This window comes from Montipora capricornis, chromosome 5 (assembly GCF_036669925.1).
Source record: "Montipora capricornis isolate CH-2021 chromosome 5, ASM3666992v2, whole genome shotgun sequence".
Lineage (NCBI taxonomy): Eukaryota > Metazoa > Cnidaria > Anthozoa > Scleractinia > Acroporidae > Montipora > Montipora capricornis.
The window spans coordinates 4,909,894-4,929,002 of record NC_090887.1 but is presented as its reverse complement, the minus strand read 5'-3'; the positions used below and the strand labels follow the sequence as shown (position 1 = coordinate 4,929,002).

Below are 19,109 nucleotides of genomic sequence, written 5' to 3'. Positions count from 1 at the left end.
GAAGATCATGGTTCCTCGCACACTATCCACAAAATGTAATACGAATAGTGATCCTCGCTCTTAGAGCGGTTTTCAATTGAGTGTCAAAAGTTATTAGCGAATTACTTTGGTTTTCCATCTACTTCACTCAGTGATTGATGCAAAGTTCTTAGGCCACTTTTTCAACCAATCACAAGTGAAACCAAAACCATTCGTGGCTCGCGCGTGCACGTTTTCCCGCGCTTTGTATCGGCTACGTGTAATTAATTCGAGTTTTGATTGGTTTACTAGACTGTCTCCGTCCTTTTTGATTGGCCAAAGAAATTACTTTGGTTTTTGGTTTTACGACACTCATTTGAAAACCGCTCTATCTGGACAATTAAGAGTATAGATAACCGAAAAATTCAGGTGGTTTGAATGGTATTAGAACCTATCAGTGAGCTCTGCGATGCCGCAGAAATGCTCTACCAACTGCGCTGCGAAGCCACCCACTTGGAAGCACGTCAATTTTTTAGGCTCAAGTGTTCCTGCGAAAGCACCCGATTAATGAAATAAATATGTACATAGAAATTTCTCAGCTGTCTTTAAGAGACAATAGCCTCATCTTCAAAGCGAGTCTAAGTGCGAAGTTTTTCTCATGTAAATAAATTTTCATTCATATGGAAAGTAGAACTAATTACCATAACAAAAACTTCGCACTTAGACTCGCTTTGAAGAGGAGGCAGACGTGAACTCAGAAATTGTCTACTGCTTAAATTGAACACATAAGTGTGAGAATAACTTCTCCCTTTCTATAACCCGCCCTTCAGATGAATACATTTAATTTGTAATACAAACATCTGCTGCGTTGGACCAAGGTCACCAAGGTAATGTTCCATTTAGACATAGTTAAGAGAGGGGAATGGTTATGAAACCCGACAAATTTCTTTGTTTCATTTTTTTTTTCTCTTTTTTGGCTTTGACCGTGCACAAAACACAACAGTTGTTTACTCCCTACTGAGGAACTAACCAATAGGCCATTTCCGAGTTCTTGCCTGGCTCCTCTTCAAAGCGAGGCTAAGTGCGAAGTTTTTGTTATGAAAATTAGTAGTCATTCTCATGTAAAGTAGAACTAATTACCATCACAAAACCTTCGCACTTAGACTCGCTTTGAAGAGGAGGTAGACATGAACTCGGAAATGGCCTATTCTCTATTTTCGGATTCCCCATAATACACTTTGTTTGCCCCCCAAATTTTGCATAAACCATTGTTTTCAAATGCTCTTGGGAATATGCAGTGTCCCCAAGAGCATTTGAAAACAATAGTTTATGCAAAATTTGGAGGGCAAACAAAGTGTATTATGGGGAATTCGAAAATAGAGAATAGAAACGTGTTGGTTACGTAATTCATGCATAGTGTATGAACGCAAAAGAAGACATTGTGTACTGTCGTGGACTTTCCAACCTAAATCTTGGCATCTTTATTTGCTCCTTTGATGTTTCCCGAGCTTCAAAACCAGTCTCCTCTATTAACTTTGATTTAGATACTCGACACAAGTGCAAAACAATGGTTTTCTCGATTCTCTTGTGACTTTCTCGATACCTCTGGTATCACTGTCATTTATTCAGTCGAGCAAGCATTGACCAAAGAAAAAAAGACTTAGATAAGACTGAGGATCTTCATAGTTTTATAACTTAGTTATTAACTAAACTTAGTTATTAATAGGTCTTTCGTCTATTTATTGCCGCCTTACTGATTGAGCGTCTAAACATAAAGCTATTTATGGTAAAGAAGCTAAGCAACACTGCACCCGGGACTAAACACCTAGCTTTCTAAGGTGTTCTAACTTACGGAAGTGACGACAACACTTTTTTTAAAAAAATAAGAACCCTTCTTATAAGAACGTTCAGGCCGATATTAACCAAAATTTTAAGAACATACTAAGAACATACCCAGGCGGAGAGCACGGTCAGTTAAGAACGTCTTTATTTGCTCCTTTGTTTTTGTTTTTGTAGTTAAAATAAAGGTGAAAGAAATTCGAAATTGTTGTCTAATTAACTCAAATATTTGGGAACGTTTTAAAACTGATTATTAAGAATGTGGTTTTCTTATAGAACGACTTTCGTGTGATCGTATGACCTTGAAAAAGTGTTCGCAATTTGTTTCACGGACCAATGTTTGGCAAGATTAATTTTAAGGGCGGGTTCGAATGACCGTATTCCGGAATAGGAATATGTACATGGAATAGAAGTTAGAAATACTTCGTTTTTGCGGAGACTCACATTAATATTGTCAAACATCTGCTAAAATGCTATTTTAAACATAGATTTATTATCCTTGTTGTTGCAAAACGCCACAAATCACTCCAGGTATTCTTATTGCGATATAAGGTCAATCGAACGCACCCTAAGACAAGGGTTCTCTATATTCCCGCCAAGGAAACTCCTAATATGGGCAGTAATCAGTTCGATTGCCCAATCACATTACTGCATTTCAAGTGACGTCAAAGCGAAACTTTCCAGAAAATTCCATGAAAAGATGACGTCGTTTGCATCCACGTTCGCGAAGCTAACGAAAACTCGCGCTTGTTTGCTTTTGTTCGATAAGCAAATCAAATGTTTTGCATGCATTTTTGATTGCGTCCTGTTTTACGTTTATTTTTCAAGGTCATATGAAAGTCGCTCTATTTGCATGATACACTAGTTGAGTGGAACTTAGCATGGCACAGAATGGCCGGACATCATTAACATTCATACGATTATGCATCGCATTTAATAGCCGTGATAACCAGTGAGGCCCTTTAAAGCAAATTGTGCCGAAAATGGATAAACAGTCAACTTAATTTAACCTCTCATTTTGAAGGCATCTCGGTTAAAAAAGTGCAAAAAATTGCAGCCTGCCACACAACTTAAAGAACATATTACGTCTTAAGGCTCAACTCCCAAGGTTCAGTCTCAGGCCCAAAATTAGACATTCTTATAAAAATGAGTATATCGTGCCATTCCCCCCTATGAACGTATATTCCAAAAAAGATTAGTTTCATGCTACTTCTTCTTCTTTTTCTCCTTCTTCTTCTTCTTCTTCTTCTTCTTCTTCTTCCTCATCAGGAGATTCGTACGTTTCTGCGCTAAAATCCCGCAAAACACAAGAGGCAATCACCAGTTCGTCTTCTTCCTATAAGAATAAGAGTAACACTAATATTAAAATCATTCTTCGGGGTGGTGTGGTCCACTGATTAAAGCATTGGTTTTGCATGCGGATGCCTGCTCTAACTACAAAGTGGATTTTGTCATCGGGGGTCCACTGTTCCTCTAATGAAGCTGACACAACAACACAGTTCAATTAATCAACCAAACTATCACGAGCAAAACTAATCTGTGACATCATATTATACACTTTGGAAGGAGATGCTCCACCTCCAAATTGGTTTTTTTGAATGCTTTTAGGTTTATTTCATGTGTTACTTTGTGCACACTGAGTTTTAAATCTACTACTGAGTATGAAAGACGTTCAAACCTCACTTAGAGTTTCATTAAAATAATATATATTGCCAGGAACCCATGAGTAGGAGGTTGCCTCTCCGTTACAAGCTCTATGAGTCACATGACCTTTGCGCATATCTTTCTATTTTTAGAACGCCACGAGTTCTTCGGCTTTGCAAGCACTGTGTAAAATGGCCAATCAGAATAAAGTTATTGTCAAACAAAGATTTATTGTCATACAAAAAGATTGTATGCAAATGCTGCAAATTGATGTAAATCGATGAGTTCAACGCTATCCACTGTTTTGGTATATACTAACAAGTATTAGTGTCACCCAACTAGTGGACTGATGCAAATCCTGCATTTTGATTGGCTACGTTATTAGAGGACTATTAATAACAGTCGTCGAGTAGCGAAAAGCGTACGTGACGCTTTCTTTCGTTTAATTCCCGATTAAATATTTCTTTAACTTGCATTTGCTAACTTTATCATTGCCTTTTCTGTCCGACTAGCTGGGTGATACTAAAACGATTAGAACTTTGGCCCTCAAGGGCTACGGGTCTAATTGTTAATTAGTATATTATTTTAAGACCCTGCATGGGTGTTGGTCCGGCCGGGGTCGAACTCAGTGCGCTAGAATAGACAAGCAATATCGCAGTAACTTACACACCAGTCATAGAGGGTAGAATCGGGAGAAAGAATTTTTTTTTTTCTGACTTACGTCTTGTTTTAATTTCTCGTTCAAGGCCTTGAATTTGGCTGTGGGGATTTCCGATGATTTCTTTTTTTGCGTCAGATGAACGGACTGCGAACATAAACAAATACCAAGTTAGCAAGACCACGCACGGCCCATGTGTGTTTTACGAATGTTATGGTATAAATTAGGGGGGCTGTATGGTTTGCATCTCTGCACTTGATTTAGCCTAGGTGTAGCCGTACCCTATCCCCCGAAGGAAGGGTATAGGGCATTTCCTTCGGGGGGTAGGATACGGCTACACGTAGGCTACACTTGATTCCGAGACAAGGCAAAGGGGGAATTCTGGCCCTTTGTGAAGCGGAATGTAATGCTCTCGACAGGAAAAGGGAAAGATTGAGTCACTAGTGCAGGCTTACCGAGAGCCAAGGATCATCTAAACAGGCTGCTGCTGTTGGTCGTCTCCTAAAATTGGACAAAGGAAGAAAACAGATCGTTCACCCCTTAATATTAACACGCATTATTATCGGTCGGTCACTCGAACCGGCGAGGGTTTTGTTGGTCAATTCACGCGAATTGCAGAAGCAAGATTTAATAAAAGAAAATACATTATTCTACAGGATGTTAAGAAGTTATATTTATTTTGTTGCAATTTCTGGAAATTTTTTAAAGGCCCAACTTTCCAATTGTTTCATCTCTTCTATGATTAACCAACAAATTACAAGAAGAAAAAGAAAAGAAACGCTGATATGGTCTTACTCAGGCTGTCGGACGAGTAGTCTCTTTATGAGTTTTTCAGCTTCTTCGGTGGCGTTACGAAAATCTGTCGCCTTCATAATGACATTCGCAGCTCTGACCTTAGCGGCGATTTTTTCATCGATGTCTTCATCAGCTTCAGCGTCTTCTACAGTAAATGGTAGCTTTGCGCTTAACCTGATGTCAGATTAGCAAATCAATCAATCATATAAAACGATATAACGATCGATCAGACGGTCGTTCAGTCAACCTCGTTCCCAGGGTCTCTTCATCGATGAGGAGAGAGACCCTGGGTTCGAGGTTGTCGTTCAGTCAGCCAGTTAGTCATTGAATTCATCTATAAACACCGACAGCTGGACTGCTCAAGCACAATTGTATTAGGAAACCCCCGGGATGATAGATCTGCAACTTGTATAGCAAGCGTTTAGCAGGCCCTGAAGGAAAAGAGTTCGCAAAGCTGATGGAAAGCGCACCTCGCTCTTACTCTCGGCCGTTGAAGAGGCCGCAGCATTGGGGTTTTTAAGGAGGGGCACCGTCATGTTAAATTTGCAGTTTTTAGGTCAAAACTGGGTTAAAATCTAAATTAGCGCTTTAGTACACACGTACAACATTCCTGATAACCCACTGAGGAGATATGAAATGTATTTAATGTCTTTGTGGCACAAAGAGCTATTCGTATTTAATTTTTGGCGACTTTCTGAAGACATCGTCTCCAAACTTGAACAAACTGGCCAGTTTTTTCAAGTTACAATCCATTTCCATCCTCTCCATCCTTGGGTGCAACCAACAAAGAATACAGCATAATTTTTTTGTTCTTAATTGACGCAAAGACGTCTTTTAGTTTTTTGAAGTTTGACTAAAATAGCGTGACACTGCCCCTTTAACAAACCGGAAAACCGCACAAAAACCGCTTTCATTTTGATCAAAAGCGAAAGCCGAAGGCAAAGCCACCAAAACCAAGTTTTTAAGACCGTTACCGAACTTATTCATTGGTCACGCGGGAAGCATACGAACTTGAGTCTGCGTCTGCGTAACGTTGTTGAATGCCGAACCTCAACCTACCGCTTGAACAGAGCCTTCCTCAACCTTCTCGGGGAGAAGGTTTAAGGAAGGCTCTGTTCGCAGGGTAACTTTAACCGTACACCAAACAGGGAAAACCGAAAACCAGAGCTAAAAAGGGCCAATCCGCCAATCCGAAAGTCTCAATGCCCCCCTCCCCCCCTCCTCCTTGAATTTTTGTCCTTTGATGCAAAGCCCGCGCAGACGACTATACTCTATTTTCCCTATTTCGGTGAGTTTCAAGCTTTTATTCCCTCTTTACCAGCTTAGTTTCTTTAGTTTATATTTTCCATCGGCAACATTTATAAATAGGGCCGGAATGCTATGATATAAGTGAAAAGGGGGCCTTTGTCGATCAATTAATTTCGCTTCAAATATCCAAATGAAAAGCAATCTTGTGGAGGACTTACAATATATAAAGGAGAACTCCTAAGCTCCACATGTCTGCTCCCCAATGAGTCATTTCAAAGTTGAGAACCTCCGGAGCTGGAATAGAGAGCAAACTATATTTTACGGAATATAGGTCGAAAACGTCATTGCTTCTCTTTATTAACGTAAAGTCGTTCAGTTTTCTTTTGACTAAACCTTATGTTCGTTTTCAAGTTTTATTGGAAATCAACTGAAAACGCCGGAGAAGAAACGAGTTAAACTGGATGAAGTGTTTGTTCATGGGATAGTAAATTTCAGATGAAAGGAATAAATGTAAGTCAATGGAAAGGTTTCGTTGTTGAAAGGCAAAGCAGATTGTTTAAGTTGTAGGAGCAAGGATTAAATACTGACTCTTGAGACTTGTTATTTGATTAATATTGTTTGTTTCTGACCTGTGAACTCCGTTACTCCTACTGAATCCACCAATTGACCGTTAATAGCCTTTATCTTCCTGGCATTTCCATAATCGATCAGCGTTAACTTGAATTCTCTTGAAATGAGAATATTTGCGGGCTGTTCCAATAATCAAAGATGAAAATGAGGAGAATTCAGATTTAGAGAATAACCCAGTGAGTATGAAAATGAAACTTAAACCAAAAGCCGCAAGTCAACCAGCTCTAATAGGATTGATAGCTCAGTTGATAGCCGAGCAGTGTAGCGCAATTCGCACGGTCCTGGGCTCGAATCCCGTTCAACGTTCAAGCCTCGATTTTCTCAGGCTTGCTCTCAAGTTGTTCATCTAACTGTGATCTTTCCAACTTTCATTTCAAGTCCATTTCGTCACTTGAAAGACGCCGAAACTTAATGTATTCTGAAAATCAGAGGCTTTCGATCACTTGTGATTACTAGTATTTCCAACCGGACATTCCTGCCAACGTATTGAGCTGATATCAGTGAAAGTGCAAGAATTCTTGTTTAGCACGATTCCTGTCCTTGACAGATAGTGATGGTCAGGAGACCATGAGTAGGGGCGCGAAGCTCCCTGTCACGACGTTTCCCAAAACCGATTTATATTTAGATTGAATTTCCCGGGAATGAGACTCCCGCAGGAGCCCGATGATCAATCAAAGGAAACTAACTTGACGTCATAGCGTCACCGAACCGGAACTACCTTTGTTGTTTTGCAGCAAAGGCAGTCCAAAAATAAATTTGTCCGTAAAAATGCTGTGACATAGGCTTAGTATGGGAGTTGCTCGCTCCTCCTGTGATGGTAATGAATATATATAGTGCATTTTATATTGACATATTCAAATGCGCTTTACAGCAATCAGTCCATTAGCGATCTCACCCAACTCACCCGACCCATGAATCCTGACCACAACAATGGAAACTGCATGCCCTACTCTTTGCAAGTAGTGTGTGGGTTATTTTAAGTAAGTTATTTATGTTTGTTTTTTTTCACATCGAAGGGTTGTGATACGGAGCCTTCGGTTTACCGCCCTTATTGCAGATGTCATCACAAACCATTGGCAGATGTCATCACAAAGGCAGCACTTTCTCGTCAGTTATTTTAAGACCCTGAGTGTTGATCCGGCCGGAGTTATACCCACCACCTCCCCGCACAGTAGTCCATTGCGCAACCAACTGAGCCAGTGAGCCTATAGAATATCTTTTAAAGTTCCAATCAAGACATGAAACAGTGGCACAGAACTAGGTTGGGTAAGCCCTTTAATTTACGCCCATGCATGAAGCACGTACTATTTACGCCTTACCCTTATGTCGAGGTGTACGATATCCTGTTTGTGAAGGTAGCAGAGCGTTTCGACGAGCTGTGCGATAACCCGAGATGCATCTTCCTCACTAGCTGTAGTTTTCTCCGACAAGAAGTCAAGCACTTCCTTGCTTTCGAGCCTTTTAGCAAATACCAAACATAAACATAAAACGCATTCGTTGATTATGACATAAATCAGCCACCCAGGCCGTAAACTGAGTTTTCAAAACCCAGTGACGCTTCGAGGCCTTTGCCCCTAGTCAAAAACAGAACAGAGAACTCTGGATCTTATCCGGGTTTATTAGCAGGAAAAGGAGCTGGGCAATATTTGATGGTGTATTCTTCGGTTTACTTGTCTCCTTCATATCAGGCAGGAGAAGAAAAAAGAGTAGTATGGGAAGTGGGATTTGAAACAAGAAACTGGTAACCCCATAACCTCTAACTCTCTCCAAGTTTGCGGCCAAGAACCACACATCCTGTTAACTCTTCATTATATTTATGAAAGTCAAGTATACGCAGACTATTGCACGACTGATAAAACAACGCGAAAATGTACTTTTTGACGATATTTCGGCTGGCCAATACCAGCCTTCATCAGGTTTATTTGGAAAACGAACGAGTTTACGGAATATATCATATGAAGTAATTAAGGAAGATTTTAAATGGTAACGTAATGTGATATAGCTACTGGATAAACAAACCAAACACACTATATGCTAACGAGATCGCAAATTATCCTTCACGCTTGTTTATCCCAAGAGGTTTTCTTCTTCATTATACTCACTTATCCATGAAGATGACAATGTATTTTTGAACAATGTATCCATCCATCGCAGTCAATAATTTGTCATGTTTTATGGTCTTCATAATCTCGAACTCTTGTTTTGCATTCTTTTCTGTTTCTTGGTCGTACTTAATCAACTTTGCTGCTAAGTCTTTCTTTGTTTTCCTGTCAACGCAACTCTTCACAACTGCATATTTACCTCTGAAAGAAAGACGTTTTCTCTTTAATTAAGGAGTCACCTTATATCAAAACCCCCCCTCCCTGACCTTCTTCGGACATGAGGGAAACGTAACTGAAACAGGAGCTAACTCCAGGGTGGTGGCAGTGTGTGAGGGGGTGGGGTGGGGTAGGGTGCTGAGAAAAGTCGCCGGAGAACAGGGTGGCCAGCGTAAGTGTACCAGACATAAAGTGCTCCATTCGATTCGACCAAAGGACCCTAAAGGTATCTTTTTTTAGGTGCCAGTGGTTCTAAAGTTACCATCATAGCGGAGATCAGGCGCGCGAACTCCGCCAGCGGAGCACCATGGGTAAGACTTTTTGGGAAATCTATAGATGCAAGAAATTTTGGTTATGACGTCAGCGTAATCCCACCCGTAAAGACTGTCGGGGTAGAGGTGGGGAGGCAAGATAGCCTCTGGGGACTGGAATGTTCGGGCAATTTTCCTTGGCGGGAAATCGCGTAGCACCGTTGCATTTCGCAACCCGCGTTTTTCTGGCGGGAAATCATATCGACCGTCGTTGGTTTTTTGTAATAATAATAATAATAATATTAATAATAATAATAATAATAATAATAATAATAATAAGCCCAACTTGGCGGCCGTTTACAGCGTACCTCTTAGATGGTCAACTGGCACCTGTCAAGACAAGGAATCCGCTGACCAGTATCACGTGACTATATCGTAGGCTCATGTTTTGAGCTTATCTAGGTCAGCTAGTTTTTTTTAAGTTGACCGTTGACCAGGTGCTGGTTTTCGATTGGATCGCAAGCTCAAGCCAGGTTAGCCTCTTATAATCAGGATGCCTAAATATTATTTTTCGCGCGCTTTTTGTGGCTCGACGCGGGTACGGGGCTTGGCTAAATCTATGTATTATGCGCAGTAAAACAGCACTACTTTTCACAGCACTAAACCGATTAGTTATCAACATCAGTGTCGTTTCGAGAGGGATTCCACCTTGAAAACGATGCGTGTGCTTCGAAAATCGCGTTGACCTCTGACGAGATTATCACGATAAAAGATAAGTTCATCGAGCTTATCTAGCCTCCCTGAGAGATGAAACGAAACGACATGTTATTTACTTTCTCATGGAATGCATGGAGAGGTCCCGAGAAAAAAATGAAGAGAGAACATAACATCTTAAAACAGAAGCAATAAACCTTAAACCAAACGAGAGTGAATGTGCCATATTTGACCGATGAAAATAATTTAGTGAAATGGAATATATTACAAGTTCTGTGTCAATGACGGGGGAGGACCCGATAACGGGCGTGGTTATTTCAAGTACGACACCTTATTGGCCAGTTAGGGTGAAATGGACCTCAGCCTCAGACATGGAAACAACAAATCAAAACAACCTTCGCAGCACGAGTACAATCTAAAAAAAATTCCACTTATATTTCATGTGCATTTCGCAGTTCAATTATCTGAAATTTCGAATATTCTCCAGGGACTCGCTGCCTTACTTCATATTCGTTTACCTTCAGCCATATCCCATCAAATAACAATAACAGATCGGTATTGTGTTTCGGAATTTTGGGTTGAAATTGTGTCTAGGAATGCCATGGGGGACCTTAGCCCACTCTGTATAACATACAGAAAATTACTGTCTCCTTTTAACAAAAATCGTTCGTGTTAATACTGCGTCCAGGCATAATTCCAGGGAAACCAGCCCCTTCATCCACATCACCAGATGCCTATCCTGTTACCGACATACTCGGCGTGCCTCAACTTTCATGTTATTCAGGGTTTTTTCTGGAAAACACTTCTAACATTCCAAGACACCTCGTTGATGCTATCATTACGTTAACAAATATTTCTTCAAGATGTATTCATTATATTCAACAGCAAAGAATTTGCTAGGATCGCTTCCATTCGTTTTATCGGAAGTCCAATCAATGAAACCGACATATTTCCTCTGAATCAAAAGTTTACCAACTGAACGCAATAAAAGCATGCTTGGCTAATTCGTCTCAAACGTCACTGATCTCAGCAATGTAAAACAGGATTTAAATATTGGTAAAAGGAAACGAGTTCTGTAGGAGGAGTGGAAAGAAAGGAGGTATTATGAAAGGACATTCGAGGCTTTTAGAAACGATAAGAAGGTTTGGATCATTATCTGATAAGCGCTCTTCCAGTGTAATAGAATGTCAACAGGCTGGCTAATTGTTTCCTCTTTTGGGAACAAATGAACTCAATACTGACGAAAAAAATTAAGTGGAAAAACATTCAGAGGATCAACTGACAACCTCGAGGTCACCAAAACATGTTTTTTTCTTTATTTTGCAGCTGACTACAATAAGACTTCAAGATTGAATTTTCTTTGATTTTTAGCGAGTAAGCTCATTTTCCCTTCAAACGTAATGCTTAGCCTTCGCGAAAGACATCGAGAGGGTAAGTCATTATCCGTTAAGCGTAATTGATAGAAATGCCTAGAATGAATATTTTATCGGTCATTAAAGGTCGACCCTCGAAACATGCACACCTGAAAATACGAAAAATTCAATAGTCAAGAAAAATGGGTTTCTGTAACTAAGGTGTGAGAAGATAACAGAAGCACCATTTGTGGGAAGTGCTTGATCTTTGTTCCCAACACTTTCTCGATATTTTTATTCCTTTCAATTGAGTGTTCGATAGACTATGCTTACAAGCGCGGATCCCAGACCATGTCAGGGTCTTAAAATTTCTAATAAATTAAACTTCTTCTTCTGCCTGAAATGGGTGAAATGCTCAAGAAACTCAAAAGATGCTTCTGCAAAATGTTCCGCAGTTGGAGCAGTAGCTCAAACTTATTCTTTGACATCACACGTCTAGTCCATTTAACTGTTTCTAGACCACACAGACCGTACCCTGATTGGGAAACCTTACCTTCCAATTTCGTCTCCAAATGTGTAATATTTCTCCGGATTTTCTTTTATGAGTTCCATATTGTTTTGTTTAATGCCTAAAGGTAAGAGTTTTCCTTGTCCTTCTAATAGGCACTCGTGATCAGATACTAACAAAACAGTCTTCGTTGTACACACCTCATTAGAACTGAAATCAATCAACTGACTTGCTATTGGCTATATCCAATAAGCGTTTGGGAAGTAGTGACGAAAGAAAGATAAATCGTGATCTCAATCAACAGGGTAGAGTTTCCATCCACAAAATTCAAATCATGTTTATTTACATTCAAGTACGTGTTAAACCTTTTAGGACAAATCAAGATTGTGGAAGGTGAGATCCGGCAAACGTTTATATAACCCTAACAATGCCTATATTCATGGTAGTCGAGATTATATCACAGTGACGGTCTAGCGTGTTTTCCTTTGCATTCTTCATTGATTTGTGCAGTTTATCATGTTTCAGATAATGCTTCATATTTTTTCTCGTCATCCAGGCGCTAGTTACGGGTTATTTAATCGAAAATGAGCAACCACAGCTAGTACAGTGTAATCGTGAAGTCGATGGCTGAAAAGCCTTGTTTTCACTAGGCACTACTACTACTACTACTACTACTACTACTACTACTACTACTACTACTACTACTACTACTACTACTACTACTACTACTACTACTACTACAACTACTACTACTACAACTACTACTACTACTACTAGGCTTTCACCAAGCATACGCAGCTTATGCTAGTGAAAACGAACGTCGGCATGAGCATCAACATCAACCACGGCAACCGCCATTTTGTTCAAATGATCAGACGCAGGGAATCTGGAACGAGTGCTTTAATTTGGCCAGACGCAACAAGCTCTCTTTTGCTTATGCTGCTTTCCGTTTTCACACGACACAAGCGATCGCAAGCATAAGCGCAAGCACAGGGAAAAGGAAAACTTTTGAACGTTGTTGTTGTGCTTGTGCTTATGCTAGCGTCAACACCGTTTTCACGGTGAAATAAGCGCTCTTATGCTCAGTTGCGCTTGTGCTTGCCGTCGCACAGTTCGGCCGTAGTGTACAACGTGAAGAAGATTAGGAGGAGGAGAGGATGATTGACCTAGATATATATCTTTCTTCAAGTTTCGAGTTCCATGACGTTTTCGTTTCGAAAATACAGCATTTTGAAGTTCCGAATTGTCACCTTGCGTGACAGCATGATACAAAGTTATTTGGTTGAAACAAAATGTCTATGCCTATGAATCTCACCAGTCTGAGCGTTTCAAGTACGTTAGGAGATGTGTTTATGCACATGTATTTTATCTCATGAGCGAAAAGTAAGGGCTTTCATCGCAAAGTGAATTCCAGATCTTCGTGTGGATTTCTGGCTGCCATATTGGGGCACAACGGTAGTGCAAAACCAACATGGCGGTTCCATGCAAATACACAGAAACGGTGTACGGCACAGGCCTGAGAATTGGTGAGGTGATTTATAAATGTGTCTCCTAGAGCATCCCAAGTTTTCAAGTAACTTATTTCATTGAACGGTTTCCACTTTATTTTTTTGGTGCGTGACAGTGAAACGATCTTTACGTATGTTAGTGCTAAACCATATATTTGTATCGGCTTTTTAGTGACGTTTTCGTTGGAGTTGCTGTTGCCCTTGCTTAAACTCGATGAAACTCCCTTTTCTCACCAAAACCGAGCAGAACTCGTAGTGAAGCCGGACAAAAGAAAAAGCTTGAAATAGGATATTCCAGAAGAAAAGTAAAACTGATTCAGTGTGTTGTTGTTGTTGTTGTAATCTTGAATTTATGGATGCATTATGCCGATGCCAAGTTATCTCGCTCTTCTGAGTGAGGTTTACGTTAAAGTAGTCTATACGTGGATCATAAGCACAAGGCTTGGTATGATAATCGTTTTCTAATCAGCCAAGAGCAAAGTACTCACTATTGAAGTGCATTGCAGAACGAGCTATCTCTGAAAATTTAAGCCCGATGTACCTGATAATCTCTGAGAAATGACAATGGTTAAATAGGAGGTTTTAAAGTGACGTCATCGCCGCCATGTTGGTGGACGAAAACAAAAGATCTCTCATTGGCTTCTTTTGCTCGTCCACCAGAAGTCGTACATTTCTCTATTGTTATTGGTGTCCCTAGATGTTGGTTGAAAAAGTCCTATATTCCAAATTTTACAAAGAATGAATGGAATCTTTGGCGCCTTTGCCAGCTGAGAATTCAGTAGTTTTTGACGACTAATAACCGGCTTGTTATCAAAGGTAAAAGACCTAAACTTGGACATTTACTAAGTTTAACAAGTTCTTTTACCTTTTGAAGTCAATTTGTAAATAGCATGATTGAGTACAATGTGCGAGCCAGCGGGCAATGGGAGTCATGGCTGCGAATCATGCGAGTCAATTACGAGTCACACAGGTATTGAAAGCTAACCGTTTTAAAATGAATGGGTGCTTAGACTTAATAACAGTTTATCAGCGCTATTTGAAATGGGTGCTTAGACTTAAATGCGAAATTCGCATGACTCGCTGGCTCGCAGATTGTCCAGCCTCTGATGTTGCTTTCTGTGAGCAAACTAGCGTGTTTATCAAACAAAGTGTAAACCATGACGTCAGAAAAGATTCCCTTCATTCACCTTTTCAAAGTCAAATTTAGACTGCTGGCAGTCTGTTTTTCTCTCGTAATTCAGTAGGGGTTATGAGGCGAGACGTTTTGGCTAAAGGGGAATGGGACGGGACATGGGGGCGGCGCGCACTCGCCTTCTTCCCCACTCGGCCATACCACCTTTGTCTCGCCTTCTTCTCTACACGGCCAACGCCATACCACCCTTTCGAGTTCGCGATGACTAAGCGCTCGTCCTAGTGACCCTTAGAGAAAAAAACCGGCTGCCAGCAGACTAACGGCGCTTTCCATTTAACAGAACTGACCGGCCAGACCGGGCATTTGGAAGGAATAACTCTACAACACATTCAAATTAACACACTTCGACGATCATATATACTCCTCCAGAAGAATACGAGGGAATATCATGCAAGTGTTCCTTCAAATGGTTGCATTTTCTTTGGAAAGTGATGGGTCTGGCCGGCCAGTTCTGGCAAAAGGAAAGCGCCCCAAGTCAAATTCGGCTTTATTACCTTTTTCCAAATTTGAATCATTCAAGATGGTGACGCTGGTGGCAAAAGACATGACTACAAATGAATAATAACAACAAGTCCACAAGTAGAAGGTGAAAATATACCTTAAGAGGTAATTAGCAACTAGAACATGAAAGAAAATCATTTAGGGTTATTTAAAATCTGAGTGATTTATTCTCGTCCATTTTTTCACAAGGTTTTCCAACATTTGTGCGTTTGATTTCTGAAATAGTAGCAGTTTTTAGTTCTTGTTGTTTTTATTTTGCCAGTTTGAATTTTAATTTAATAAAACGGTTTATTTTATATCCAAAATAAAAGCAAAACTTTTTGTTTGTATGTTTTTACTTTCCTCTCTAATGAAAGGTATAAGCCATCATGCAGATTTTCAATCTAAATATTAGTCCCTTTTATTTAATGTTTAATTTTTTTTCAGTTTTTTTTTCACCGAAACGAAATGCAGTTATTTTTTATACTAGACGCATTTCTTCGTGAACACGGGTTTTCCTGATGTCCTGGATCATCAAACAAGAAACAAACAAAAACAAAAATAGTAGAGATGTCGTCTAGATTATTATTTAATACTTAGGTTTGGCTGAGATTGCAATGATTCTCATTATGCGCTCGTTAAGTTCGCGAACCGAACTGTTCCGAAAACGCCCGTGTGGGTCTACCGCGAACAGTGTGTGCATTTGTATGTGGTTTGAGCATATTAAGCACCATTTTAATTCGTACTTTCTTTCAACAACACCATTTTCATTTAATACCACGCATGCACGTTGGCTTAAACTACGCGCATGCTCTAAAAAAGGTGAATCAGCTATTGCACAACCATGCTTCTTACCGCGTGGCATGAAATTCTCGGGTGAGTTCAATTTGGCGGATTTTCAGGCGATTTTTCATGTTTCGCGGGAACAAATTTTCGTGAATTTGGATTTCAGACTTCATTCCTGGGAACACGTTTTCGTGGATTTCGTGTACGGTACTTGAAAGTAACAAAAACGGAGGCCATACTATAATTTCTTTCTTTACAGTAATTTCCTAATAAGTCAACTCGCGATTACAATTCAAAGCGGGTACGATTTATGACCGACAGACAGTAAGTACTGCGCAAGTGTATCAGCCAATTATGATGATTTCACACTCTTCTTCCTGCCCTGATGCGGACTTACTGGCTTCATTAACAGCATGTTCTGTTGATGTTGAGCTGACTTCCATAATTGTTTGTATTTGCCCTTTTTCTGTACCACTGTCGTTATTTTCTTATAAGTGATACTTTTCAGTGGCATGAGTCACTGTCTTCCGGGCAGTTCAAAAGCAGAGGCTTATTAGCGATGACAGGATTTCCAAATAAACCCGACAGGTTTTCTGTAACAAACTCTTTACACCTTCTCAGGTGTTATTCATCTTCAGAGTGAAATTCGAGCACCAATAGGGGTTGTCTCCCACCCTGACGAAGATCCCGTGAAAACCGTAGGAAAACCAGTTACTTCAGTGATGATTGACCTTTTGCGTTTAATAAAGGAGCAGGCAAATTTTAATATGTACTTGAGGAATAATTCTCTCTTCTTTATAAACATTCTCTCCTTGGAAAAAATACGACGATATCCCGAGTTGCTGAGAGCTAAATGTTTTCTTTACCGAAACCGCGTACATATCATACATGCGTAAGTTTGAGACTCTTGAAAGCAGCCGAGTTTCTCCCCAATTTATGGCTTCCAAATTATCGAATAAACATGTAATCCACGAATACAAGCACTGACAGCGAACGAATGCATAATTCTTTAAGCTCAACACAGAAAATGCGCAAGTGTCAGATTTGTTTGTTTGTTTGTTTGTTTGTTTTATCTTTATTTAAAGAGGGAGACGTAATATCCTGTTACAGTTTTCTAACTTACGGCCCTCTCCGAGCATTTTATCCTCCCAACCATGATACACCACAGAAGACAGACCACAACACCGGGAACTACATGCCCTACTCTTTGCGACAAGTGTGCGGGTTCTTTTACGTCCCACAGGATTATGAACATTGAAGGGTTGAGAGACGGGACCTCTGGCTTATCGTTCTTATCCGAGAAGACTAGAGAGTCTAACCATTTGCAGATGTAATTACAAAGGCAGCACTTTCTCCTCAGTTATTTAAAAACCCTGAGTGTTGGTCCGTGTTGGTCCGAGTTGAACTCACGCGGCATGCACATTTACAACTTGAGTGAAAAAGGAACTGTTGTCAGCGTAAAGATTGCCATTACTGCTGCGAAACGTATAGTGAAAGCAAGCAACAAATACCTTTTACGTTTTACGAATTTGGAGGCCATGTAACCCTCGGTACGGGTTAGATGAATCTTTTTTTTTTACTCCATTTCTTTTTGAATTTGGTTGTTAAAAGCTTTTTCGTAATGTTCTTTTCACGTTTTTGATTTCTACATGGGGAGGAATGGCGTTGGAATTCCCAAACAGTGCTTCCTAATAGCGAGTGTTTACTCAATGGCCTAATGAACACAACATGTTTGGCACAAGGGCCTATTAAACACACTTGTTTGATTCACAAAATGCTTTGGGAGGACTTAACAAACTGGTCCGCCGCAAGAAACCACTTATGTCCAGAAATGCACGCAATCCCAAGAATAACAAATGTAACAACTGTGTAAATACACATACCGAAAATAACAATTATAGCAAAAATAACGAAAATAACAAAACAAGGGAGTGACACTGGCAAATATAACAAATCACTAATAATAATCACAAAAATGTCATTCTCAAAAACTTCAAAATTGAAAAAGGAAGATTCCGGTTCCTTCACTCGTGAAAACCAGCCTTAAGTGGTGTCCAGTATTGTTTCATCCAGCTTTTTGGTCGTATCCACTGAAATTTTTAGGGATCAGTGACATTTGCAACCAGCCTTCACACTTAACTTAACACAAACTGCAGCATCCCAGGTAAACGCCACCAGCCGTCTTGTTTACAAAGTAGCGTGTGGTACGGTATTCTGTTACATTGTGCATAATTGCATAATTTTAAATAATTAAATAGGAGATTTTCGCGCGAAGTGCCAAAGTGGTCATGGGATAGAAAAGCGCTCGCTTGTCAGAGAAATCGAAGCACGTTGGATAAGCGTATGTCTGTTGATCAAAGCATTCTTATTAGTTTTATCCAAGCATGCAAGCCGATGAAGCAAATGTTGCTACTGTTAAGGCGTACAACACAACCAATGGTACCACTGTTGATATTCATGTACATCTTCCTAGCGATCTAACCGTAGAGTCCCCGCAGGATCAAGAAGAGGGGACGGTTGTTGACAGCGTAAACTCGAACGATCAGGATGCCTTGCCCTCGTCGGACGACCTGGAACAGTTTGCGAAGGAATTCAAGCAACAAAGAATTAAACTAGGGTCTTCCCAGGCAGATGTCGGACTAGCTTTGGGTGAACTCTACGGCAATGTCTTCAGCCAGACAACCATTTGCCGCTTCGAGGCTTTGCAGTTGAGTTTTAAGAACATGTGCAAGCTTAAACCACTGTTGGCAAAATGGCTTGAAGAGGCTCAAAACAACAACATTCCTTGCGGAGTCGATAAGATGTCTTCTCCAGCGGGAAGGCGGAAGAAGAGGACATCCATTGAAAATACGGTAAAGAACGTGCTCGAGAAACACTTCATTACAAATCCAAAACCCTCCGCACAGGAAATTGCTGCTCTGGCAGAAGATCTGAACTTCGACAAAGAGGTTATTCGAGTCTGGTTTTGCAATCGACGACAGAAAGAAAAGCGGCTGTCCACTTCTGTTACGGAAAATGAAGTTGTTAACGAATGACTGTCCAGAACTGCTGTTAAGTGTGTGTATTTGTTGTTTGTTTCACATTCATCGGGGATGTTTATTACCATTCGGCAAAACTATAAATAGTCGCTACAACTTCGGAAAATCGCGTGTAATATCTGTGTTTGTTTAACAGTTTCGTGCTTGAGAGTGTTCTGCGTTAAAGTACAGGAAATATATATATATATAT

At 40.2% G+C, this 19,109-nt stretch overlaps 2 protein-coding genes and 1 long non-coding RNA gene across 3 annotated transcripts in view; 2 read left to right on the top strand and 1 right to left on the bottom strand.

Moving 5' to 3' along the window:
• Window positions 1–1,927: 1,927 nt before the first annotated feature.
• LOC138049193 (death-associated protein kinase 3-like) lies at window positions 1,928–12,131 on the bottom strand. Its single transcript, XM_068895367.1, has 9 exons — window positions 11,961–12,131; window positions 8,875–9,075; window positions 8,092–8,230; window positions 6,772–6,892; window positions 6,361–6,436; window positions 4,895–5,068; window positions 4,555–4,600; window positions 4,163–4,246; window positions 1,928–3,133 (listed from the first exon to the last, which is right to left on the bottom strand). Exons 1-9 carry the CDS (start codon window positions 12,017–12,019, stop codon window positions 2,999–3,001), a joined length of 1,035 nt encoding a protein of 344 aa, XP_068751468.1. The 5' UTR covers window positions 12,020–12,131; the 3' UTR covers window positions 1,928–2,998.
• Window positions 11,425–15,356, top strand: LOC138049209 (uncharacterized). Its single transcript, XR_011132316.1, has 3 exons — window positions 11,425–11,486; window positions 12,288–12,308; window positions 13,596–15,356. It is a non-coding gene; the product is annotated as an uncharacterized lncRNA (long non-coding RNA).
• Window positions 15,357–18,167: 2,811 nt separating this feature from the next.
• The window catches only part of LOC138049203 (POU domain, class 3, transcription factor 2-B-like), a 1,823-nt gene continuing 881 nt past the window's right edge, over window positions 18,168–19,109 (top strand). The window contains exon 1 of the mRNA XM_068895377.1: window positions 18,168–19,109. This exon is cut by the window's right edge and continues 881 nt beyond it. Within this exon, the coding sequence (XP_068751478.1) occupies window positions 18,266–18,916 (651 nt within the window). The 5' untranslated portion in view covers window positions 18,168–18,265 and the 3' untranslated portion in view covers window positions 18,917–19,109.